Below are 26,738 nucleotides of genomic sequence, written 5' to 3'. Positions count from 1 at the left end.
TCTGTTCAATGCACCTTTTTTCAGCGGGCTCACAGAGAGAAAAAGGGAGATTGTAGATCTCTTTAATTGCTGCGGGGCAGTCGCGTACAAGAGTATTTAAGAGAAATAAACCGGCCCATAACCAGAGCTTTTGAGAGGGTTTGCACGCCTGCCACGCTAACATGTTTGTTTTGTTCCCTTCGCCATACTGTACACGAGGATTCAACTATGTGCTATGACGGGGGGGGGGGGGGAGAGGATAATTTTTAAAGGATAGTTGGACTTCTTAGTATATACATTTTAAAATATATGAAAACAAACGAGCGTTTATATTTGTCTGCTGCGGATCCCTGGCAGCTCCAGGCCCTCTCCTACCCCCCGCCCCGCCATCAGTTGGTTCGCTCCCTTCCTCGCGCATGCGCAGTAGAGCTGCTCGGTGTCGACGCCAGGGAGCTGCATACAAAATGGCCGGAGGTCGGTGCGCGGCGAACGGCCGGGACTCGAAAAATACGCACGTTTTCTAACACCGACCCGTCAAACAAACCCAAAACACGTTTGCCGGTCGCTGTTATTACAACACTTCTCTCCAACTTGTATTAAACAGGACGGGGGGGGGGGATTTTCAGTCAGTTGGTGGAAGGCCCTATAGTACCCACATCCCTTCTTCTCCACAAAACACACACATGCACTCAGTGCCCGGGTAAAAAACCACAAACGGTGAGGTGGGGAAGGTGTGTCGCGTTCTTTGACGGTTTTTAAGCGCCTTCCTGTCGCGGCGCGCGCCTGTGCGTTGCAGTTGGCGGGGAAGCGCACCAGGCAGACACTCGAGGAGTAGGGGGGGCGGGGCCTGCCCGCGCGCTCAGTAGCTCGCGCGTCTTGTTTAATTATTGCCGACGCCGCGCACCTTCGGAGGGAGAGGGGAGCTGTCTGTGCCTGCGCGGAGGAGCTCCCCGCCCCCCCCCCTCTTCCGAGGCCTTGCTTGTGCGCATGCGCCGCTGGAGTGTAAGCGAGCGACTGCGATAGGTGTTGACTAGAAGCTTGGCGGGGGTGATTAGCGCGGAAAGACGCGCTTTCTTTTTAGGGAGTCGTCCCCCCTCCCCCGGAGAATAGTGTGAAATTATTGCTTTGTCTTTTTTTTTTTTTTTTTTTTTTAATTGTTTGGCCTGTCGTTGCTCTAGTTTGAGCGTCCCTTTGCAAAATCCTGGTGGGGAAGAGGGGTGTGTGTGTGTGTTGTGCCTGGGCCGTACGCGTGCGCTCCTGCGAAGGGGGAGTGGGGCGGGGGGGCGCCCGCTCCGCTGAGGAGGAAAGATGGCGGCTGGCGGTGGCAGCAGTAGCAAGGCCAGTGTGGGGCTCTTGGAAATCGCTCTGGACCGAAAATTGCAGTCGGTCACCAACACTATGGAGTCCATTCAGGGCCTGTCGTCCTGGTGTATCGAGAACAAGAAGCAGCACGCCACCATCGTGCACTACTGGATGAAGTGGGTCAGGAGATGTGAGTGACCGTGAATTCATGTTTTTGCATGCGATGGGGGAGGAGGGTTTAGGTCAGTTATTTTTAACTAAAGAGGCTTTTTTTTTTTTTTTTAATAAGGCCAGGTGATGATTGTAATATTTTATATGTGGCTTGATAGCTAAAAAATACTGGTCACTGTTTTTTTGTTTTTTGTTTATAGAATTGGGCTATTGGAGTAACATCAGTGTTCTTTTTCAGTCCAGTTATTGGCTGCATTATATTGAGAAGTTTATTCTGTTGCGTTAGAGTCCCACATAATTCATTACTGTAATTTGAGTTTATCATGTATTAAAAATTGGTAGATTGGTAGTTCATAGAACAGCTCAGGCTGTTTGAAAGTAAGCTGTTCTTTAGTCACAGTAGAACAAGTGGGAGAGGGCAGATTACATAAAGTAAAAAACATTGAGTACATAAGTGATGGATACACCACATACGTATGAGGTAGTTTGCAAGTAATAGATGTGTGGTACATTAGGTAGGAATAAGGGAATAGGTACATTAGTCTAAATTGTAGTGTTATACTTTCAATTTGCTGCATATGTACTTATCAATACCCTCATCATTCCATGTTTATACTAGGTTATTTTTCCAATTTCCTTGATCACCTGAAAGCAGCTATGTTTGAACCAGAGTCATAGATCACCTATGGAAGAGGATTTGACACTCACAAGCATACACACTGTTTAAACCAATCAAGTCCTGTACTAGTTGCTCTCAAGTTCAAGGGAATTGGGTTGTAGAGAACAAGTTTGAGAAGTTTTAGTAGCTATAGATATTTGGGTATTCTGCCCATCACTTGTTCATTCTCCCATTTAAAGAACTTTCTTGCCATGGTTCTTAGTTTTGACTTTCAAGTAGTTTTGACATACTTCTAGGAGGAAAGAAGACATAATTTAAACTTTTTTTTTGTTTTTAGACTTGACTAATGTATTCTTTTATGTATTTTAACCATGTATTTGATATAATATTGTGACATAGCAACTAAACTTTGATAGCATAGAAGGCTTTTGTAATTCATGTTGCCTTACCTTTTAGGAGGTGTCATTTGAAGGTCCTGTTTTGGATTGAAACTTAATGTATTAAGTGACATTGCGTTTTGCTGATTGGTGTTACTATGCTTGTGCTCAGGAGGATTCTTCTTAATAGAGTATTTTGTCTTGGAGTTCTTTGTAAACATATCATACATATTTTCAAGGATATCTTTTGTTTCCTATAATTGTCATGTTCCATAATGTTGCATGGTTCTATCCATTTTAACATTCTGGTCGCTTGTTGAGTGATATGTGAATCAGCATCTTGAATAAGTTATGTTTTTGTCTTAACCTAAATTGACTTTCTCATGCTGAAAGTTTGAATATGCTAGTTCAAATTAGTGGTGGATTCTGTCTAATCTGAAACATTATTGGAATTTTGTAATTACATGGTTCTGCCATATTGTCCAAATATTCAGTTTTGGAATGTTTTATCATCCATTTGGGTTAATTAAATTTTCCTGTAAAATTAGGAAGCTGTTTTTTCAGCCTTCATACTTCTAACTTAACAGAAAAACAGCATGCAGTATTTGGTATTGTTTGGTTAAAGGGAAACTGGAGATAATTGGCATGAAATACTGTATTTTTAATGCACAAGTTCTTTAAACAAGTAACATACATATTATGGGCTTTAACACATGCATAATATGATCTTTGCTCTGTATGTTCCATGACTATATCCATGCATATATTTTAATGTTGATGAAGTGCTGATAGTTTTCACAACTGATGCTGTGTAAGATTTCTTGTGTGTGTATAAGCAATTTGGATTGATTTGACCTTTGTATTGGCTTCCTAGCTGGTATATGTTTACAATTGCTGTCAAAACTTATCACATTCAGTCTGCGCTATTAGTCCTTTTCGTTTTTTCATTTTGTCAACATTGTGATAGTTCCTGAATTTGGATATTTTAGATATTGTGAATATCAGTATTTACTTATTATAACTTATTATAACTTTTTTTTTCTGTTCCAGTGGAAAAAAAAGTTGAAAATAACATCAGCAAGGCTCTACTTTCATAAGTTTTCATAAGATTAATTTCATGGTTTTATATATGTCCAAATATGTGAAGTCATGAAGACAAACCATGTTTAGCAAATAAAGAAGTGCTCTTCTGTAGTTAACAATAAGACTCTTCCCCAGAAATCTTACAATCTAATAGGGTACCTGAAGCAAAAAGAGATGCTGACTTGCCCAAGGTCCCAAAAAGTCAGTGGGGGAAGTGAGATTTGAACCCTAGTTTGCCTGGTTCTCAGCCCGTTGCTCTAACCACTTAGCTATTCTTTCTCCATGCATGCTCTTTAGAAGTTGAGAGGCTGGTCTATAGCATGCCGTGTCTTAATTTTAGGTAGATTTTAAAGGACAGATCTGTGCAGGGATCGTTTGGAGGTTAGTGTCTTCATGGTAGTTTGGTGTGTTGGCAATCATTCAGCTTTTTTTTTTTTTAATTTTTTATTTATCATCTTTTAACAATATACAAAACAAACTTTTGCATTGGAAATACAAAGAATTGCATCTTAAGCAACAATCATGAAGTAATTAACCCTCATTAACCCAGAGGGTTTTAAAATTACTTTTTCTACTTAAATTCCTCCAGTACATAGCTTTATTTTTATGTATTTCCTTGTAAATTAATACTTGAGACAAACCTTCAGAGTTAATGTTCGATACAGGCCAAGATTTAAGCATTGGCAACATAAGTACCAGAGCATTGGCACTGTTGCTATGCTTCCATCTGGGACCACTGTTGTGGCACCACTTGTTCTCTGTATACTCCTGGGGGAATTCTACGCACAAAACTTAAAATTCTGCAAACTTTATATTGAGTAACACAATTTACTTGACAGTCTTTAAGTAATTACTTTTTAAATTAATACAGAAAAAAGTTATTACTTAGAGATGCAGAATTGTAAATATTTTGAGCAGAATTTCCCTAGAAATTCACTGTAACAGTGTCTCTTCCACTCGCTCTCCCTACTCCCCTGGCCACTTTGCCCTCTCAGGCCCCAACTCCTCCACCTGCCAGTATCTCTCCCCTCCGCCTCTAGGTTCAAACTCTTCCACTGTATTGCCAGTCCCAGAGTTTGACCCCATTCTTAGTACTGCCCCTCACACAGGCTCCCTCTGTCCTTCCCTCTCTCTAGTACATATACACACACCCACACAAGCTCCCTTTCTCTCTCTCTCACACACATCCTCACATAAGCTACCTATGTCTCTCTCTCGTGCACCCCTTCACACTGGCTCTGTCTCACACATACACAATCCCTTCACACAGGCTAGCACCCTCACATACACACGATCCCTTTTTCATACACACGAGCTCCCAATTTCTCTCACACATACACACGATCCCTTTTTCATACACACGAGCTCCCAATTTCTCACACACATACACACTCCTTCACAATCTCCTTATATAGGCTCGCTCTCTCTGGCACCCACACTCAAGCATCCCCTCCCCTCCTCCTCTCCTCTCACACACCAGGCCTTCATCTTCGCCGCGAGTGGAGCACACTCCATGGCACTTGGGGGCCTTAATTTTCGCTGCAAACAGCGCACCGGGGCCTTCATCTTCGCCGTGAATGGAGCAGGCGCGCCGGGGCCTTCATCTTCGTGTGCTCCGTTCACGGCATGCTGTGGTTTCCTATGCCTTTTTCTGCACAGAATTGCCAAATTCTACGCAGGAGGGAATTCTGTGCAAATTCTCCCAGGACTATCTGTAGTAGTGCTGGTCCTGCAGCAACTGAAGATAGAAAATTTAGTATGGGGCCACCTGTAACTGATTCATTCTGACAGACTCTGCTGCATCCTGCCCCGCACATGGGTTTCCATGGTAACAGGAAAGCCAGGTGGAAAAAGGAGATGGGGCCCCTCAGGGCCTAGCAAGAGGCTCTGCACTGAATTTTCTATCTATACTTGTCTTATGCTACGGGCTGCGGGGCTGACACTGTGACTTGAAGGTGAGGGGGGTGGGGACTGCTCTGAGACAGGAGCCTCAGAGTGGAGGGGGCCAACCACTTTCTCCCTCCTCTTTATCACCTACGGGTGTATACTATTTAAACCTGGCCCTAGTTAGAATGTACAATATGCAGATTTTCTCTGAGTTATAAGTTTCTCTTGCCCCAGTCTTGCAAGTGAGATGCCATACTTTCAAACCTAAATATCTTGTATTTTTCATTAAAACGCCCTGGAGAATGTCATGAGTGGAACCAAAGCCAAATGAATCCTGTTTCTGTTTTTAGAAGATTTATCATAAGGAAAAACGCTTATACACAGAGAACTCTGAGCATTTTTATTTATTTTAAAAAGCTTGTATTCCGCATTCTTCCAAAACAATTTTTTCAGTTCATATTACAATTTAAAATTCAGAAATTGGCACATATCACATTGCATGAAAATAAAGCAATTCAAAATGCACACATTTCCTATCAGTCTTCTTTCCTTTCTTGTTTGTTTTCTGTGTTCATGTGAACAAGTAAACTTGAGTCAATCGAAGTCCTTGCCTCCTCAATGGACAGTTTGGAAGGAGACTGATTCACTCACATCTTGATTGTACCAAAGCTAAGGTCAGATTTTCTGTTCTTTCAGATTTGTATTTATTTGCAGTTACAAAGTTAGGTTATTATACTGTTTAGAAGATATAAACAGTTGTGTGAGAGATTGAGGGGACTTTCTCTTTGAGTAGTATATTAGTTATGTACTCAAATTTTAAATTTTATTTATGAAAATTGATTTTATTTTTGATCATCTTGAAGCTATCACTATTTTAATTACTTAAAATTCTTTTCTGTAACCACTTGCTCCTACGATCACAGCAATTTATAATAAAATAATGTCTACACTAATTTTTGGAAATGTGATTACTTATTGCAAAGCCATATCTGTGTGTAGGCAGCAGCATAGTTATAAAGTAGATTAAACTGATCTTATAATGAATAGGAAGGACTGTTTTTGAAAATTTTTTTCTGTCAAGTAAGCGAGTGAAAGAGCCATGCTGATTAGGTGCGATGTCCTTTGGCGGTGCGGTTCAGAACCTTCTCTTATAGCAGAATGTTTTTATCTGCCCATGCATGGGTGTTCCCATGCGAGTACCTTAGTTGTCAAAGTTCCTCCTCAGTTGGTATAAGAGATTACGGACTACATTAAGAGACTGCAAGGGAGGTGGGTGGATTCGCATGGCTCATTCATTCTGCTTTCTATGGCAAACACAGTTTAAGGTAAGCAAACTTGCTTTTTGTCCGTCAATAAGCGAGTAAAAGAGCCATGCTGATTGGTTGCGACATCCACTAAGAACACTGCATTGAATGATCACTGTATAAACTAATCATAATATTAATCAGTGTTTCACTGAATACTGCTATGAGAGCAGTTCTATTGATATATTGATTTATTACAGAGATTTTTTTTTATGAAATGCATGAGGGTGATTTAACAAACCTTAAATGCCATGCAAGTTTGAATGTTGTTGCTAAGTTTACATCTTAAAGGTTATCATAGGAAGGATTACTCTCCTCGTCACTGAACGGATTCCAATATACCCTTGCTTTAAAACACAACTGCCAAGTAGTAACATTACATCATAAGCTTGTGAGATAAAAAGTAAACATCCCTTGGAAATGCTGTGCAAATTATCTTTCTTAAAGCATAGCAAGAATTTAGCAGTGCATGCAGGTTTTCAAGTAAAACTTTCCTTATGATGGGAGACTATTTAATTTGCTTGACCGATGTAAAGACCAGTTAACATAAGAATTGCATACTGGGTCAGACTTGAGGGTTCATCAAGCCCAAAATCCTTTTTTTCCAACCGTGGCCAAATCCAAGTCATAAGTACTTGGCAGGATCCCAGACAGTACATAAATCCCATGTTGCTAATGCCCAGGGAGTAAGTAGTGACTTTCTCTGTCTGGTTAATAGTTTTATGGACGACTTCAGGAACTTGCCCAAACTTTTTTTTTTTTTTTTAAACCAGTTATGTTAGCTGCCTTTATCATGTCCTCAGACAATGAATTCCAGAGCTTAATTGTGTGGGGTGTGAGAATGTTCTTATTTGTTTTAAGTGTGCTACTTCATGGAATATCCTTTAGTTTTTAAATGTTTTGAAAGACTAAATAATTGACATCAATTCTAGTCCATTCATGATTTTATAGACCTCTATCATATCCCCACCTCCATCCACCTCTTCTTCAAGCAGAACAGCCTAATCTCTTTATTCCTTAGTGTTCAGGTAGATTAAGCCCAACGAGTGGGTTATGCACCTCTGCCAGCAGATAGAGCAAAAGCTGATGTTATGGCTATATAGTCCCATCCTGACATCAGCCTGCCAGTATTCTTCATCTCCAGCACATACAGGACATGCATTTCCCTTCGGGAGATTGCCTGTGAGTTAAAAAATAAATAAATAAATAAATAAAAGAAGAAAATTGGAAGGGAGATGTCTGTGTAGCACCACTTGCCTCCTGTGTGGTCCCTCCCTTAGTAGAGTTCCTCAGTCCGGTAGCCTTGACTGGCGTGGATCTAAATTCCAGTTAGCAGTTGCAGGCCAAGAGAGGCTCAGTAGTGAAGGTTTAGCCCGCTTCCCCTGTAGCCGGGACCCATTCCTGCTCTCAGCCAGGGAAGGCTGGGCTCAGGTAGAAGTTCTTAATTAAAAAAAAAAAATCAGTGACAGGAAGACAGACGAAGGGTCTACTTCCCCTGCATTCGGCTGTCCCGCTTACATCTCTGGGGAGTGCTGTGGTGAAAAGAGAGTGCAGGCATGGTGGGTTGAGCAGTCGTTTGGCTAGGCCCCACTTCAGGCTTCTCCAATTTTGGTGCGCGATAGGCCACAGGGAACTTTCATGCACTTATTTTGCTGCAGACCATTGATGCGTACATGTGTGCCCATTCTCATTTGTACATACAATTGGGTGTTCTTCCTTCTGGACGCACATCTTGTTTACCCAATTCAGGCATCTAGTGGGACAAGTGGCCTAGGCGTGTGGGCTTGGATACACTCTTTTTGGGCATCCATATTAGGCACACTTATATGTGTGGGAAAGCTAGGCGCGAGCCTTCATCGGACTGTGCGCTTATAGCATGACGCCTGCGGTGAAGAAACCTAAGCGCCTATCTATCCATTCAGACGGAGCTTTTTTTAAGCCTGTGTCAACACTGCCTGGATGCTCGGCGAGATTTGTCTCCTTCCGATTTTGTTGACGATGGTCCGAGGGAGATACTGCAGGAGTGTCTCCTTCCCTGATTGGCCCGCAGGTCGAGTCCTTAGGTGAAACTGGTTCACAGGGTGTCAGTTGGGACCTGGAATGGACCCAACCTCCTTTTCCTGGTTGAAATTCTTCCAAGGATTGCAGACATTTCTACAGGGCCGGTCTACTGAAGTGTCAATTTCTACTAAGGTAGGTCTAGGCGCTCCCAGTACTGCTTCGTCTTTCTCCATGATCAAGCACTGTTGCGCAGTGTGGTCTGACAGAGCTCGAATACAGGTAGATCAGGATGATATAGATCAGCGGTTCTCAACCTGTGGGTCGCGACCCCTTTGGGGGTCGAATGACGATTTGCTAGGGGTTGTCTAAGAGACCATTGGAAATATGGGTTTTTTGTCGCTCCTCGAGTCACTCCCTCCCCTCACTGGATGCAGTAAAAAAGTTCATTCTGTGCTCCCTCGCACCCTGATTGGTTGGTGCTGGGCAAAAAGGGGTTGCCGAAGCAAGCCCCTTTTGCCCAGCACCGACCAATCGGGCAGCGCGCCTTCGCTCCTCGAGTCACTCCCTCCCCTGACCGGATTCAGTAAAAAAGTTCATTCTGCGCTCCCTCGCTCCCCGATTGGCTGGTGCTGGGCAAAAGGGGCTTGCCGAAGCAAGCCCCTTTTGCCCAGCACTGACCAATCGGGCAGCGCGCCCTCGCTCCTCGAGTCACTCCCTCCTGCTGTAAATGTTGGAATGCATTGGAAGAGGGGTAGTCTTATACGGCGAGTATATCCCAAACTCTATATTTTAACTGTAAAAGTTGGGGGTTGTCTTATACGCCGGGAAAATACGGTATATACAGCACAGTTACTTAGGCCTATGAACGAAAATAATTTTACGGTTGGGGTCGCCACATAGTGGGGAATTGTATTAAAAAGGTCGCAGATCTATAAAGGTTGAGAACCGCTGATATAGATGATGATGGTGGGGGCTTTCCTGCTGAGGAAGAGGATATTTCTGCAGATTTGGAGCCATATAGAACTCCAACTTTTTTTTTTTTTCCATAGAGATGAGTTGCTGGGTCTGATATCTCAGACCCTGAAGATCCTCAGAGTGGCTGAGCCTGACCTTGGTGTCAGAAAGCTCGAGGTCCATCTTAAAAAGATTTTCGAAGTGTCTGCTGTTGGCATCTGAGCTGCAGTTTGCAGTAGTTTTATGCTTTGAGCGAATCTGTCTTGGGTGCAACAGTTGCAAACTGATAAGGCCATGTCTGACTCGGAGTCCAAGCAGGCAGAGCGACTGGAGGCCATGGTCACTTACGGAGCCGATGCATTATATGACCTTAGAACTTCCTCTAGGACAATGATGTCTGTTTCGGCCAGGAGGCTTCTCTGGTTACAGAACTGGTCTGTGGACGTTTCTTCTAAAGCACAGTTAGGGGCATTGCCTTTCAAGAGAAAGCTGCTGTTTGGTTAGGACTTGGAGGAGCTGATAACGCATCTGTCAGAGAATAAATTTCATAAATTGCCTGAGGATAAGTCGAAGGGACTGAGAGATTCTTTTCCTTTGTGATCTTGTTTTCGGGGCCAAAGGGGTTTGTGGCAAGGTAGGGCTTCTGGAGGAGCGCAGAGGCAGGTTTCGGGGAAATCACAGTCCTGGAACCAGCACTTTCATGGCCAGAAGCCAAACAGGGATGGCTCAGGCCAGGGTTCTGGTGGAGCCAAAGTGAGGCTGGCCCACTCTTCAGTCCCGGTTATAGGGGGTTGGTTGACTCTTGTTTTTAAGTGGTGAGGGTCACAATCATGTCAGACCAGTGGGTCTTAAGCGTGATAAGACAAGGTAAGGTTACGTGATAGAATTTTCTCGTTCACTAAGGGATCTGTTCATGGTCTCCCCTTGCGCCTCGGCGGAAAAGAGACTGGTGGTACAGCAAGCCATCAACTGGCTGTAGATGCTAGGAATCATTATTCCCGATTCTTGTGAGGAACGAGGGATGGGAAGGTATTCCATTTATTTTGTGGTGCCAAAGAAAGAAGGGACACTTCACCCGATTCTGGACTTGATGAAAGTAAATGTGGCTTTCAAAGTTCCTCATTTTCAGATGGAAACCCTGCATTCTGTCATCGCAGTGGTGCATAAGGGAGAGGTCTTGGCTTCCCTATATCTAACCGAGGTGATCCTATATATAGGGATCCTGCCGGACCATCAGAAGTTTCGCTGGGTTCATGATCATCGGGGAAACATTTTCAGTTTTGCGCCCATCCATTCAGTCTGGCAATGGCACCAAGGACTTTCTCCAAGGTGGTGGTGGTGGCTGCAGCTCTTAAGAAGGAGGGCAATTGGCTCATTCAAGCAAAGTCAGAGGTCCTTTGCAGATAAGTGGTGGACTTGGTGCTGCAGCGCATATGTTCCGTGGGATGGATAGTGAATCTGTCCAAGTTCTCTCTCCTTCTCAGGTGTTAGAGTTCCTGGGGGCATGTTTCAATACAAAGTGGGGAAAGTTTTTCTTACCGAGGGGGCGCTTTGTCAAATTGCAGTCACAAATTCGCAGGTTGTTGGAGAGCCAGGTGCCCAGGATTTGGGATTACTTGCAGGTTCTCCGATCCACTTAGAGAATAGCCACTGCCATTAGCAATGGTTACATGGAATAGACTTAGTTTTTGGGTACTTGCCAGGTTCTTATGGCCTGGATTGGCCACTGTTGGAAACAGGATGCTGGGCTTGATGGACCCTTGGTCTGACCCAGTATGGCATTTTCTTATGTTCTTATGATCCATGGTGTCTACCTTGGAGCTGGTCCCTTGAGTGTTTGCTCATATGAGGCCTCTGCAGACAGGGTTGGTTTCCAGGTGTGGGATCTGTTGTCAGAGTAGTTTCAGCTTTCTCTGCCTCTTACAGAATTATCCAGGCCCAGTCTCTTGGTCAGGCCCAGCTGTGTCGTAGGGTGGACTTGGAGGTGCAGTAGTAGATGCTGGTTACCACTGATGCCAGTCTCTCCGGTTGGGGCGCTGTCTGTCAATCCCAGCTGGTGAAGAGCCAATGGTTACAGTAAGAAGTCTCGTGGTCCATTAATCACTTAGAGATGAGAGCAGTGCGGTTGGCATTGCAGGTGTTTCTACCCCTCTTGTGCAGAACTGAAAGAATCTTGTCGGACAATGTGACGACTGTGGCTCAGAAGCGGGAGAGCTGATATGCTGGGCAGAACAGTATCTAGTGTTGATTGCAGCTTCACATAACCGGCACCGACAACGTGCTAGCAGATTATCTCAGCAGGAGACAGCTAGATCCTGGAGAGTAGGAATTATCGGAGGAAGCAATGTGTCTCATCAGGTCCAGGTGGAGCAGTCCACACATGGACTTCATAGAGACCTAGCAGAATGCAAGGCACCGTGTTGCTTCAGTTGCAGAAGAGAGCGCGGAGTGGAAGGGGTCAATGCCTTGGTGCTTCCTTGGCCGAATGACATTCTGCTCTGTGTTTCCGCCATGGCCACTGGTGGGCAAGATATTGTGGCACGTGGAGATTCATCCAGGAGATGTGATTCTAGTGGCTCCAGAGTGGCCTTGGAAGCCTTGGTTTGCAGATGTGATCAATCTAGTGGTAGACGGCTTGCTGAGACTCGCTCATCTGCCAAAGCTTCTGCGCCAAGGTCCCAATAAGCAATAGTAGCTTGATATTTATATAATGTTTGGGTACTTGCAAGGTACTTGTGACTTGGATAGGCCATTGTTGGAAATAGGATACTGGGTTTGATGGACCCTTGGTCTGACCTAGTATGGCAATTCTTATGTGTTCTGTGTGTGGAAAAAACCCAAAACAAAAACTCTGAAATGCAAGTGGGTGCAGGAAGCTGAATGCAGTGGTGACGGTTAATCCACACCCCCCCTCCCTTGCAATTGGAGACGGACTTTGTACTCAGCCAGGATGGGCTGAGCTCAGGTAAAGGGTAATTTAAATAAATAGAAGAAAGGGGGTCTCCCTAAGATCACCGGACCGGCTAGTGCTCTCACCAGATGTGAGCCTCCAGGATTGGGGAGTTCACTGTCAGGAGCTGGATTGCAGAAGAGTCACTCAGGAACATCAATCGGCTGGGAGCCCACGCGGTCTGGATGGCATGCTTGCAGTTCGGTGACAAATTGCAGGGTTTAGCAGTCCGGATAATGTCTGACAGTGCAATGACAGTGGCTTACATCAATTGGCAGTAAGAAACTAAGACGCATGGAGCAGGCGATTCGTATAGACCTGCGTCGAATACCTCTGCGGGGCGTCGTCGGTGTTAATGTCAATGCTTCCGTGACACGAGTCTGAGAAGAAATCAAGACACAAGCCTTCACCGGCGCCGGGGTCGGTGCAATTAGAACAGTTGACGCCTTCAACGACGCATGCGTCGAAACACTCGATATCGATGCACAAAACGTCGAAGCTGACGTAAGGAGCGTCGATGGCAAGACAGAAAGCATCGAGATTGATGCATCGAACATTGGATACGGCACAAGCTTCGTCAAAACCGATGCATAAAGCGTTGACATTGATGCACTCAAAACCATTGACGTCACAGGCGTCTAAGTCGAAACATACAGTCTGTAGGCAGATTCAACCAGCATCTGCACTACAACTCGAGGCGCATAATCCACGCAACCGAAAAGATCATCACCACACATCTCGACTCGGGTCTCCAGAAGGGAGGCTCACTCGTAATGTGGAAAATGGCAAGGAAAGCGCCGGACGAAGTCAGTTGACAGCATCCCGCAATCTTCTCCATCCCCGGGAAAGGGAGTGGGTTTTACCTCACACCATACGAGCAAGAGGCTTTCTGGTTCACGGCTCTCAGACCATTCCATGTCCCCGAGAAGTGCTTTATGTCCGGGATGGCATAGAGTCCAACAGGATAAACATCCTGCATGAGACTAATACAAAATTGAATCTTTATGGGTAGAAATCCCTTGTGTATCAGGGAAGACTACAGTGATAGGGGTATACTACCGTCCACCTGGTCAAGATGGTGAGATGGACAGTGAAATGCTAAGAGAAATTAGGGAAGCTAACCAAATTGGTAGTGCAGTAATAATGGGAGACTTCAATTACCCCAATATAGACTGGGTAAATGTATCATCGGGTCACGCTAGAGAGATAATGTTCCTGGATGGAATAAATGATAGCTTTATGGAGCAATTGGTTCAGGAGCCGACGAGAGAGGGAGCAATTTTAGATCTAATTCTCAGTGGAGCACAGGACTTGGTGAGAGAGGTAACGGTGGTGGGGCCGCTTGGCAATAGTGATCATAATATGATCAAATTTGATTTAATGACTGGAAAAGGAACAGTGTGCAAATCCAAGGCTCTCGTGCTAAACTTTCAAAAGGGAAACTTTGATAAAATGAGAAAAATTGTTAGAAAAAAACTGAAAGGAGCAGCTACAAAAGTAAAAAATGTCCAAGAGGCGCGGTCATTGTTAAAAAATACCATTCTAGAAGCACAGTCCAGATGTATTCCACACATTAAGAAAGGTGGAAAGAAGGCAAAATGATTACCGGCATGGTTAAAAGGGGAGGTGAAAGAAGCTATTTTAGCCAAAAGATCTTCATTTAAAAATTGGAAGAAGGATCCAACAGAAGAAAATAGGATAAAGCATAAACATTGGCAAGTTAAATGTAAGACATTGATAAGACAGGCTAAGAGAGAATTTGAAAAGAAGTTGGCTGTAGAGGCAAAAACTCACAGTAAAAACTTTTTTTAAATATATCTGAAGCAGAAAGCCTGTGAGGGAGTCAGTTGGACCGTTAGATGATCGAGGGGTTAAAGGGGCACTTAGAGAAGATAAGGCCATCGCGGAAAGATTAAATGATTTCTTTGCTTCGGTGTTTACTGAAGAGGATGTTGGGGAGGTACCCGTAATGGAGAAAGTTTTCATGGGTAATGATTCAGATGGACTGAATCAAATCACGGTGAACCTAGAAGATGTGGTAGGCCTGATTGACAAACTGAAGAGTAGTAAATCACCTGGACCGGATGGTATACACCCCAGAGTTCTGAAGGAACTAAAAAATGAAATTTCAGACCTATTAGTAAAAATTTGTAACTTATCATTAAAATCATCCATTGTACCTGAAGACTGGAGGATAGCAAATGTAACCCCAATATTTAAAAAGGGCTCCAGGGGCGATCCGGGAAACTACAGACCGGTTAGCCTGACTTCAGTGCCAGGAAAAATAGTGGAAAGTGTTCTAAACATCAAAATCACAGAACATATAGAAAGACATGGTTTAATGGAACAAAGTCAGCATGGCTTTACCCAGGGCAAGTCTTGCCTCAAAAATCTGCTTCACTTTTTTGAAGGAGTTAATAAACATGTGGATAAAGGTGAACCGGTAGATATAGTATACTTGGATTTTCAGAAGGCGTTTGACAAAGTTCCTCATGAGAGGCTTCTAGGAAAAGTAAAAAGTCATGGGATAGGTGGCGATGTCCTTTCGTGGATTGCAAACTGGCTAAAAGGACAGGAAACAGAGAGTAGGATTAAATGGGCAATTTTCTCAGTGGAAGGGAGTGGACAGTGGAGTGCCTCAGGGATCTGTATTGGGACCCTTACTGTTCAATATATTTATAAATGATCTGGAAAGAAATACGACGAGTGAGATAATCAAATTTGCAGATGACACAAAATTGTTCAGAGTAGTTAAATCACAAGCAGATTGTGATAAATTGCAGGAAGACCTTGTGAGACTGGAAAATTGGGCATCCAAATGGCAGATGAAATTTAATGTGGATAAGTGCAAGGTGATGCATATAGGGAAAAATAACCCATGCTATAATTACACGATGTTGGGTTCCATATTAGGTGCTACAACCCAAGAAAGAGATCTAGGTGTCATAGTGGATAACACATTGAAATCGTCGGTTCAGTGTGCTGCGGCAGTCAAAAAAGCAAACAGAATGTTGGGAATTATTAGAAAAGGAATGATGAATAAAACGGAAAATGTCATAATGCCTCTGTATCGCTCCATGGTGAGACCGCACCTTGAATACTGTGTACAATTCTGGTCGCCGCATCTCAAAAAAGATATAATTGCGATGGAGAAGGTACAGAGAAGGGCTACCAAAATGATAAGGGGAATGGAACAACTCCCCTATGAGGAAAGACTAAAGAGGTTAGGACTTTTCAGCTTGGAGAAGAGACGACTAAGGGGGGGATATGATAGAGGTGTTTAAAATCATGAGAGGTCTAGAACGGGTAGATGTGAATCGGTTATTTACTAGGGGACACTCCATGAAGTTAGCATGGGGCACATTTAAAACTAATCGGAGAAAGTTCTTTTTTACTCAACGCACAATTAAACTCTGGAATTTGTTGCCAGAGAATGTGGTTCGTGCAGTTAGTATAGCTGTGTTTAAAAAAGGATTGGATAAGTTCACTTAGAGAATAGCCACTGCCATTAGCAATGGTTACATGGAATAGACTTAGTTTTTGGGTACTTGCCAGGTTCTTATGGCCTGGATTGGCCACTGTTGGAAACAGGATGCTGGGCTTGATGGACCCTTGGTCTGACCCATTATGGCATTTTCTTATGTTCTTATGTTCTTAATTGACACCACAATCTGAGGAAGAGTACGTCAGACTTAAGTCGTCGTCCTCCTCTTCCCCACGACGACATCCAACCATGATTCACCAGAATCTACACAGGGGTTGGATGAAACGTCACCCCAACAACCAGTCAGAAAGAAAAGGAAGACTGAGTTGGGAAGGAGAGATCCTTTGCCGCCTCAATCGGCAACACAGGGAAAACCGCAGATGCTGACGCAAACCTGAGAGGCGTTTTTCCAACTATCAATGGCCCTGTCGGGACTCTTTGAAACGCTACAATCCACATTTCAACTTCCTTCATCTCCCACGGGTAGCGCACCACCATCGCCTTGTCCACCCTCATCGCCGGAACAACAGAGGAACCCCTCTCCACCAGTTCCATCCCATCAAACGCCCATGGAACCGAGCAAGGCCCAACACCGGCCAGGACGGACTCGTATTCCCCTCCCTCATCACCACATCATCAACGGGTTACCCATCGGATCCACCGGAGGATCCACCTGAACTATTCTCACTCCCAGAAGACCTCTCTTATCCAAAATTCCTGGATAAGATGGGGGGAGTTCTCAACCTGCAGGTCCAAAAACTACAGGATTCTCGAGCGGAAACGCTCGGGCTACTCAGGATATTTGATGTATCAGCTGAACCCGCCTTACTACCATCCCACAAGGTATTGGATTCAGTCCTGGAAAAATCGTGGGAAACACACTACACTATTCCACCGGTCTCAAAAAAGACCGACCTCAAATTTAGAATGCAGAAGTCACGATTCTATTCTATGCCACAACTGCCACACTCTTCGTTTGTTGTGGAATTTGCAATGCGGTGAGCCAAAAGGAAATTGGACTCAAACCGTAACCAACAAGAGCCCTGACCTTAGCGATCTGAGTAACTGATAAATATGGGAACTTGTTGGGCAGACTGGGATGGGCCGTAGCGTCCTTTTCTGCTGTCACTTTCTTTTTTTTTTTTTTTTTATTAGACTTTTCAATTATTACAAGGTTAGATACAGAAAATAAAATACTTAGATTCAAAAAATCCAAAGGGAAAGAGTTATAATACAATCTTAATTTATCTTCACCATTCATAATGCAAAGTAATAGAGACATACACAAAACAATATTAGAGCAGATCTTTAGGAAATAATAACATCTTACACATGACTGTCTATCCTTCATCAAATTTATATACCCAATTCCTATAAGGGACTCTAGGAGTGTGAATCCAGATAACCCCTTAACTGTTCCGGCTGATTAAAAATATATCTAGAATTATGGTGAATGATTATGCAGCGGCATGGGTATCTTAATATGAACTTAGCCCCTCTTCCTACAACTTCTGATCTCATCCAACTTCATCTCATGGATCCTTCATCTCATGGATGAAGGGCATTCATCTCATCCATCCTTCATCTCATGGATGAAGGGCATCCATCTCCCAATTAAAAAAAGAAAAGAAAAAAAGAAAAAAAAACAGGGATGGGTTCATGGGCTTATAGGTATTACCAATTATTAGGCTTTTCAATATTTGATGATAGTTAATGTGACTTTCAAGGCATTCTTCACTTTCGGTGCATGTCCGGCATGACTCCTTGCTTCAATGACAGGGGAAAAGAAAAACTGATACTTCACACATTTCCAGCATTGCCCTCTGCTTCATGCAGAGAGCTATGCTGCCGCTTACCCAACTAATCAAACTTAATATTTCACTTGGAAGCAGCTCCAGCACTGCTCTCTACATTAATGGTGGGGGTGAAAAGGGAATTAGAACATAAGGTTACTAAGAGCCAAGAGAAACAGTTAAGTATGAGAACAAATGTGTGAAGCTTGCTGGGCAGACTGGATGGACCGGTTGGTCGTCTTCTGCCGTCATTTCTATGTTTCATTTCTATGTTTCATGGTAATACATTTTTTTCTACGTAACTGTGTGGGACGAGCTATATCTGGGAAAATTCTAATACTTTGCCCTTAAAACATTATATTCTGATTCCTAAAATATGACTTCATCACTGAGTCTCTTTCTGTTAGAAAAACAAACTGAACCAACAAAGTGGCTCTAGAGGAAATATTCATTTCAAAGGACTTCTCCAGTATGACAGTCAAATTTATATCAGAATTTAATTCCAGTACTTCCTCTGCTCCTTGTTCAATTTCTTCTCTTTGTTTTTGGGGAAGATAATATATCCTGGATATAGCTGGAATAGAGACTTCTGAATATTTCAAAACATTTTTTAAATAACTTCGAAATAAATCATGTGGTGATACTAAATTGATCCTAGGAAAATTAAGCATTCTAAGATTCTGAATTCGCACCTGATTTTCAAGGTTTTCAATTCTATCTGTACACATTTTCTCTGATCTTATTAAATTTAATTGAACTCCTTCATTAAATTGTAGTTTCTCTTCTACTATTCTAACAGTAGATTCTAATTTCTCCACTTTTTGCCCCACTAAAGAGTTTTGTTGTAAAACATCCTGGATTTTACTGGACAAAGTATTAATTGACCTTTGCATCTGGACAATCATTTTTCCAATTTCTTCTAAAGAAAATGTCTTTGATGTTGTCACCTGTATTGCATCTTCTCCTTCCCTTATAGTGGCCTCTACATCTAGTACAGAATAATCCACTTCCCCTAATTCCCTAGAACCCTTTTCCATAGGGTTCCCTGGTGAACCAGACAATAAGTCTGCACTCCTCTGGGAGTTGGACTGAGGCGATGGTAAAAAATGTTGTATAACCAGTTCGCTACTTCTGCCAGATGGTGGCATAGGTCTCTCAGGGGCTCCAGGGCTTAAAGATGTTTCTAAGGGCCTAGGGCTTAATTCCTGCTCCAAATTAATGCCCTCAGCGGCCATCCCTGGAACAATAGATGAGGATGTTCTGAAACTGTCCTCTATTCGCGGTTGATACTTTGCTGCAATTGGAGTTGAAGCAAGGTCCTTAACCCGGGCCTTCCTCTTAGTATGTGGCATTATTAAACAAATCCCAACTAAGAGAACAGTTCAACAGACGGCAGCCATTAATTCAAATTAAATGTATGACTCTAACGGCTGCAGCCACAATAATATTGAAACAAGCCTTAAGATTACCTCGTGTTCTTCTCCGGGCAAAGCCGCGCGCCGCAAACGCGGTTCTTTTGAGCTAGGCAAAGCTCCTTCCAAATAGTCCAGGAACCAATAAGGTTAAAGTAATTCAGACAGGCTCACCGGGCAGGAAATAGTGGCTGCAGCCCTGCTGTCACTTTCTATGTTTCTGTGGTGGCATCAGATTGGCTCAGAAGACCATGGTATGCAGATTTGCGAAGGCTCCTAGTGAACTCTCCCTTCTGGTTTCCGGCGCACAGGGATCTGCTACACCAGGAACCTGTTCTTCACAAAGATCCAACTCTATTTTGTCTTACGGTATGGCCCTTGAAAGGGCTCGGTTGCTGAAGCATGGATATTCTACTGCGGTGATTGTCACCTTGCTATGAGCAAGAAAGTTCTCAACTTCCTTAGCCTATGTGTGGGTTTGGCAAGTGTTTGAGGCTTGGTATGAAAATCAAGGGGTTTTTCCTCATTTGGTTAAAGTCCGGCTTACAGGCCGATACAGTACAGTGCGCTCCGGTGGAGCGCACTGTAAACACGCGTTCAAACCCCCCCCCCCCCCCCCCCCACCAAGAATTAATAGCGCCCGAACATGCAAATGCATGTTGATAGCCCTATTAGTTATTCCCGCGCGATTCAGTAAGTAAGATGTGCACATTTTACTTTCAGAAATTAGCGCCTACCCAAAGGTAGGCGTTAATTTCTGCCGGCACCGGGAAAGTGCACATGGCGATATTAAGTGGGAGGTCCCAAAAGTTTAAAATAATTAAAAATTTAAAAAAAATAAATTTAAAATTGGCCCATGGCTCGCGGGTTGAAAACCGGATGCTCAATTTTGCTGGCATCCGGTTTCCGAACCCGTGGCTGTTAGCGGGTTTGAGAACCGATGCTGACAGCCGCCGCTCCTGTCAAAAAAGAGGCACTAGGGATGCGCCTCTTTTTACCGTGGGCCCTAATTTGAATATTTTTTGTTACTGAATCGCGCGCACAGGAGAGTGGCTGCTCTCCCACGACTTTTACTGTATCGGCCTGTTATTTTGGAAGTTCTGCAGACTGGCTTGAATAAAGGTTTGGCCCTTAATTCATTAAAGGTTCATGCGGTGGCTCTTGCCTGTTTCCGAGTTTGGGTGGATGGTGGACCCTTGTCGGCCCATCCGGATGTGGCTCGTTTTTTGAAAGGAGTGAAGCAACTTTGACATCACTTGCAGTTACCAGTACCCTTGTGGAGTCTTAATCTTGTTTTGTATTTTTTAGCGGGCCCTACTTTTCAATTGATGTGTAACCTTTCCTTGAAGTTACAGATCTTGAAAATGGTGTTTCTTGTGGCAATTTGTTCTGCGCATCAAACATCCGAACTACAGGCCTTGTTTTGCCAGGAGCTGTTTTTATGAGTGAGTCCAGGGGCGATATAACTTCGTACTGTTCCTTCCTTTTTGCCAAAAGTGGTCTCGGATTTTCACTTGAATCAGTCTATTTCCCTACCTTCTCTGGACAGGGCAAGAGATGTGAGGAATCTTCTTTTTGGCCCTTGGATTCAAGTGGCATATTTTAAGGTATTTAGAGGTTTCTGAACCTCTCAGGAAGACGGACTGGCTGTTTGAACTCTGTTGCAGGCTGCAATAGCCTGCTGGATTAAGGAGGTAGTCACAGCTGTGTATGTGGATGCTGAACAGCCATTACCTTGTTAGGTAAGGGCTTATTTCACTAAGGCAGTGTCATGGGCGGAGGTTAGATTGTTGTCACCCGTCGACATTTGCCAAGCTGCAATGTGGTCCTCTTTACGTATCTTTTCCAGGCATTATCGTCTGGATATGTAGGCTTGGGAGGATGCAGCCTTCACACATGCAGTTTTGACTGGACCATGGACAGCCTCCTGCCTGATTCAGGAGTAGCTTTGGTACATCCCACTGGTTTTGGATTCACCTTTCTGTACTAAAGAAAAGGAAATTATCAGGTAAGAAGAAATTTCTCCTTACAAGAGAAGTCAATGGAGGGCCCTTTTTTCCTATCTGGACATGTCCCGTTTCTTGCAGGGAGTTAAATATCTTCGCCCCTCATTGCGACTTCCGGTGCCTTTTGTGAGATCTTAACTTGGTCCTCCAGTTCTTGTCACGTCCGACTTTTCAACTGCTGCATACTCACTTTTTCCTTGCGGCTGCTTACTTTGAAAATGGTTCTTCTGGTAGCAATCTGTTCAGCTCGTTGGATCTCTAAACTGCAGGCTTTTGCCTTCCATGAGCCTTTTCTCCATATGACTCCAAGTGTGGTTCAGCTTCGGATTGTGCCTTCCTTTTTTCCAAAGTGGTTTCAGATTTTCGTTTCAATTGGTCCATTTCTCTGCCTGCTTTGGACAGGGACAGAGATGAAGCTGAGCACTGCTGTTTGCATTCCTTGCATGTCAAGCATCATTTATTGCATGGAAGTCTGATCGCCTGTTTGTGCTCCATGGTGGCGGAAAGCAGGGAGCACCAGCGACGCAGGCAACGATTGCCCGCTGGGTTAAGGAGGTCATTATGGCATCCTATGTGGCTGCTGAGGTTGCCTTACCGAAGCAGATTAGACTGTATTCCATGAGGGCTCAGGTGGTATTGTGGGCGGAGCTTCATTTGTTGTCCCTTGCTGAAAGTTGCTGAATGGTGACATGGTCATCTTTGCACTCTTCCTCCAAGTATTACCACTTGGATGTTAGGGCTAGGTAGGATACCGCTTTTGTGCTTGTGATTTTGGCTGGGTCGCTGGCAGCCTCCTGCCCTTTTCAGATTACCGTATTTTTCGCTCCATAAGACGCACCTAGGATTCAGAGGGGGAAAATTAAAAAAAAAAAAAAATAAATAAATTGTGCGAAACCGGCTCTGTCCCCTGGCGTCTGTGCGTCTTATGGAGCAAATTAGGGGAGTGCATAACTTTTTTTTTTTTCCCTCCATTTTGTTTTCGGGTCTGGGGAGGGCCATTTCAGTCCCACTCCCCACATCAGAAAACTTTTCTTTCTCTGGGAACCCCTCCCCCCCAAAAAAAACCCCATCCCAACCCTTTAAATTAAAAACCTCCCACCCTCCTGCCCCCCCCCCCCCCCAGACCTGCCAAAAGTCCCTGGTGGTCCAGCGGGGGTCCAGGAACAGTCCGGGCTTTAAGCGCTGCGGCAAGGTGATGTCGGTCACGGATGGCCATGACTGGTGTTACCGATGCCTCTGCGGCACCTATGATGTCCAAAACTGCGAATTTTGCGCCAGAATGTCGCCCAGAGCCAAACGCCAACGGGCCTATAGATTGAAAGAGCTGCTGAGCACCTCAGACCCATTGGAGGCCCATTCTTCGCCAGGCCTGGTAAAGAAACCTCCGCATTCGGTAAAGAGAGCAGCCTCGTGGGAGGTAGGACAAACTTTTCGGGGAGAGCAGGGCTCTGACTCCCCGGGTCAGATTCCTTCGTCCGGTCACTCGACTCCCAAGAGGGCGTCGACGCGGGACGTTTCGCCGCGCCATAAGGCTTCATCGGAATCTTCCACACGCCATAGGGCACTACACAGTACAGCACCGTGCCCTTCGAAGCACAAGGTGCTGGCGTTCAAGTCGGCGCCGGAGCACACGGCGCGCAAGTCGGCGCCAGAGCCAGGGGCACACAGCTCAACGCCGCAACCAACAGTGATCAGTGCTTCGGCCCCACAACCTTTGTCGAGTCAAGTAAGGACTATGGTCACAGTCAAGACAGGTCACAGACCAGAATTATACTCCTTATTGGGGAAACCAGTACAAGACCCGGACGAATGCAAAGACAGCATAAGCGTAAACACCACGCACGATCACACTCTAATTCCAGTGACTCTAGACACAGAACGTCAAACACCTCTTCCAAACGATCGAAGGTCACACATAGTCCGCCTGAGTTCAAAGGACGAGATACACATAAGCGTAGACATCGTACGCATAGCCAGGAGATGCCATCAGGACACAAATCTAGAGCCGTCAGTCCATCTATCTCTAGGTCCTCAGGGGCGTCACATCATCACACAAGACACCATCATTCACCAATCTGCCTCACCTCGTCACAATCATCTCCGTCTTCGGCGAGTGTCTCAGGAAGGCGAGCAGGTATACCCCGGCCACTCAAAAACATGGAGCCACAGGGCAAGAGTAAAACCACCATGCCTCAGGCAACAAAGGATGCATTTTGGCTGTTGTCTCAATCCTTAGCTGGTTTTTACGAATCTCTAGAAACCTCGTTTGTGTTAGACAAATCGACACCAGATTTAGTTCTCGAACAGGTTACTACACCTCTGAAGGCCGCAGGGGCTGTTCCACCTTCCTCACCAAAGGAGATAACCCCTTGTCACTCGCCGACGCCTCTTCACTCTCATATAGATTCTCTCTCCTCGTCCAGATCTCCATCCTCATCTACAGGGTTTCCTTCAGACACACCGGAAGGCCCCCAGGAACCCTATTTCCCACCGGAGGACCTGTCATATCCCAGATTCCTGGAGAAGATGGGTAATATCCTGCAGCTACAGATCCAAAAGGAACCTGATCCTAGGTCGGAAACCCTAGGATTTTTAAAAATCTTTGATGTGCCCGGGGAATCCACCATGCTTCCTCCGCATAATATGCTGCATCGACTGCTTCTGAAATCTTGGGAAACACCTCAGTCTTTACAAGTGGTTTCCCGTAAATCAGACATAAAGTTCAGAATCAAAAGGACATGCCTTATGCACTTCCGCAACTGCCACACGAATCTGTAGTAGTGGAGTCGGCTATGAACCGCTTTAAGAAAAGCAAGCTTCACGCCACCTACCCGCCAAATAAGGACCACAGATACCTGGATGAAGTAGGGCGGAAAATGTATCAGAATGCGCTACTCACCACAAGGATAATGCATCATCAGTTCTACATGGTTCAGTACCTGTAGGAGTGCATCCAGGCAACGAAAGGTTTACTCTCCACTACCGGAGACCAACCACCTAGTACTCTACATGACATGGAGGAATGCACCCGACATCTCCTCCGATCTGTGTATGAGGGCATGGAGACCTCTTCCAGGGCGTCGGAAACAGCCATAGTGGCGCGAAGGACAGCGTGGCTTCACTCCAGTTCCATCACGGAGGACGTCCACGAGAAACTGGCTAACCTTCCATGTACAGGGGAAAATCTTTTTGGCACAAAACTGCAAGAAACAGTGGATAAACTGAAGGATGAGGCGTTGGCGGTGCAATCTTTGCCATCTCAACCGTCTTTCCAGTCCTCCAAGCGTTTCTACTCATATTCTCGCAGACCACCATTTGGCCGAAAACCTTACAGGTCATATCAGGGATACCGCCCCCAATCGTATTCCACATATCGGAGACCACAAACTAGCCAACATGACTCACAGATACCTTGTAGGGTAAACCGCGTATGCCGCGTCAGCAAGGCCAGCAACAAGCCCCTGCACCTAAGGCGTCCCAGTCTTTTTGAACTTCAAGCCGCCACAACACCCCCGTCACCACCAGGGAGAATTCAGACGTGTCTTCATTTCTGGGAGCAAATAACATCAGACCAGTGGGTATTGGATATTGTGAGGCACGGGTACCGTCTTCAGTTTCAGACAAAACCGAACTTACCCCATTTGTCCACCTCACGGAGTGCCAGGAATCAACCTCAACTAGAGCTCGAGATCTCCACCTTACGCCACCAGAAGGCCATTGCACTTCTCCCCTGAGCTCAACACAAGGGGTTCTACTCCCCTTATTTCCTGATTCCCAAACGTTCGGGAGGTCTATGACCCATTTTAGATCTTCGGGAACTCAACAAATTCCTGATCAAGGAAAAGTTCAAGATGGTATCCTTGAAGTCCATACTACCACTGCTGCAACCAAACGATTGGATGTGTTTAATCGATCTGAAGGATGCATACACTCACATTCCAATCCACCCCTCCTCTTGGCGGTTCCTATGCTTTCGCTACAAATATCAGCATTACCAATACAAAGTACTCCCCTTTGGATTATCAGCTGCACCCAGAGTATTCACCAAGTGCATGGTAGTGGTGGTGGCTCATCTCAGACAACAAGGAATAACAATCTTCCCCTACCTGGACGATTGGCTAATAGTGGCCTCGACCAAGGAACTACTCCTGCATCAACTCCACCACATGTCCAAAAATCTCACCTACAGCCAACTCAGCAACTACAATTCATAGGCGCTTATCTGAACACCAGACAATCCAGAGCCTATCTTCCACTGGACAGACAAACTCAATTGCAACAACTCCTACAGAGCTTGCAGACAAAACAAATAACTTCAGCACGACAGGTGCTAGTGCTTCTAGGTCATATGGCAGCGGCCAATTACCTGGTTCCAAATACCAAACTACACATGCGACGTCTACAGTGGGGATTGAAGCGACAATGGAAGCAACACATACAACCTCTCAGACAACCAATCGTCCTTACGCTAGAGATGAAAAAGGATATCTCTTGGTGGCTCCTACGGTCCACGTTGGCGAAAGGAGCATTGTTTCGTTCGCCCATCCACAATACAGTCCTCACTACAGATGCGTTACGGAAGGGCTGGGGAGCACATCACACGAGACACAAGGTCTCTGGACCCGGGCGGAACAGAATCTACAAATCAACTTACTAGAACTCAGAGCAATTCGCAATGCCCTGCAGGCCTTTCAGGAATTTCTGCAAGGCCGGAGAGTGATGGTGTACACAGACAATCAGGTTGCGATGTTCTATATCAACAAGCAAGGGGGGTCGGGCTCGTGGCCTCTTTGCAAGGAAACATTAATCATCTTCCAATATGCACACCAGCATTGCATACACCTGCAAGCCACTTATCTGCCGGGCGTCGCAAACACAAGGGCAGACAGGTTAAGTCGCATCTTTCATCCCCACGAATGGTCCCTCAATCCAGAGGTAGCGCTCAGTATCTTCCACAGGTGGGGGACACCATCCATCGATTTTTTTGCAACGGAACTCAACAAACAAGTTCCAACCTTCTGTTCCATACGACCCAGCGATCTTCGGATAGCTCAAGATGCGTTTCTAATATCATGGTTGACAGGTCTCCTATATGCCTTCCCTCCCATACCCTTAATCACCAGGACAATTCAGAAGTGCATAACAGACAGGGCTCAAATGATCCTGATCGCCCTGGCCTGGCCTTGTCAACCATGGTACACTTACCTTTTGCATTTATCCAGCGCCGCACCAATCCGTCTTCCGAATCGACCAGACCTTCTACTTCAGGAATGCGGAACGCTCCTACACCCGTTGCACTCCTCCCTCCACTTAACAGCGTGGAGGTTGACTGGCTGTTATTAACAGAACATTTCTCAGCAGGCTCAACTTATACTTTTGGAGTCCAGGAAGCCCTCCACCAGAAAGAATTACAGTT

At 44.9% G+C, this 26,738-nt stretch overlaps 1 protein-coding gene across 3 annotated transcripts in view; it reads left to right on the top strand.

Moving 5' to 3' along the window:
* Nucleotides 1-418: 418 nt before the first annotated feature.
* RPRD2 (regulation of nuclear pre-mRNA domain containing 2) overlaps nucleotides 419-26,738 on the top strand; it is a 146,092-nt gene continuing 119,772 nt past the window's right edge. For all 3 annotated transcript variants that reach the window (XM_029580678.1, XM_029580679.1, XM_029580677.1), the window contains exon 1: nucleotides 419-1,471. In XM_029580678.1, the coding sequence (XP_029436538.1) occupies nucleotides 1,288-1,471 (184 nt within the window). In that variant the 5' untranslated portion in view covers nucleotides 419-1,287. The remainder of the gene's footprint in view (nucleotides 1,472-26,738) is intronic.

Source organism: Rhinatrema bivittatum, chromosome 16 (genome assembly GCF_901001135.1).
Source record: "Rhinatrema bivittatum chromosome 16, aRhiBiv1.1, whole genome shotgun sequence".
Classification (NCBI taxonomy): Eukaryota; Metazoa; Chordata; class Amphibia; order Gymnophiona; family Rhinatrematidae; genus Rhinatrema; species Rhinatrema bivittatum.
This window is presented reverse-complemented; position numbering and strand designations above follow the sequence as displayed.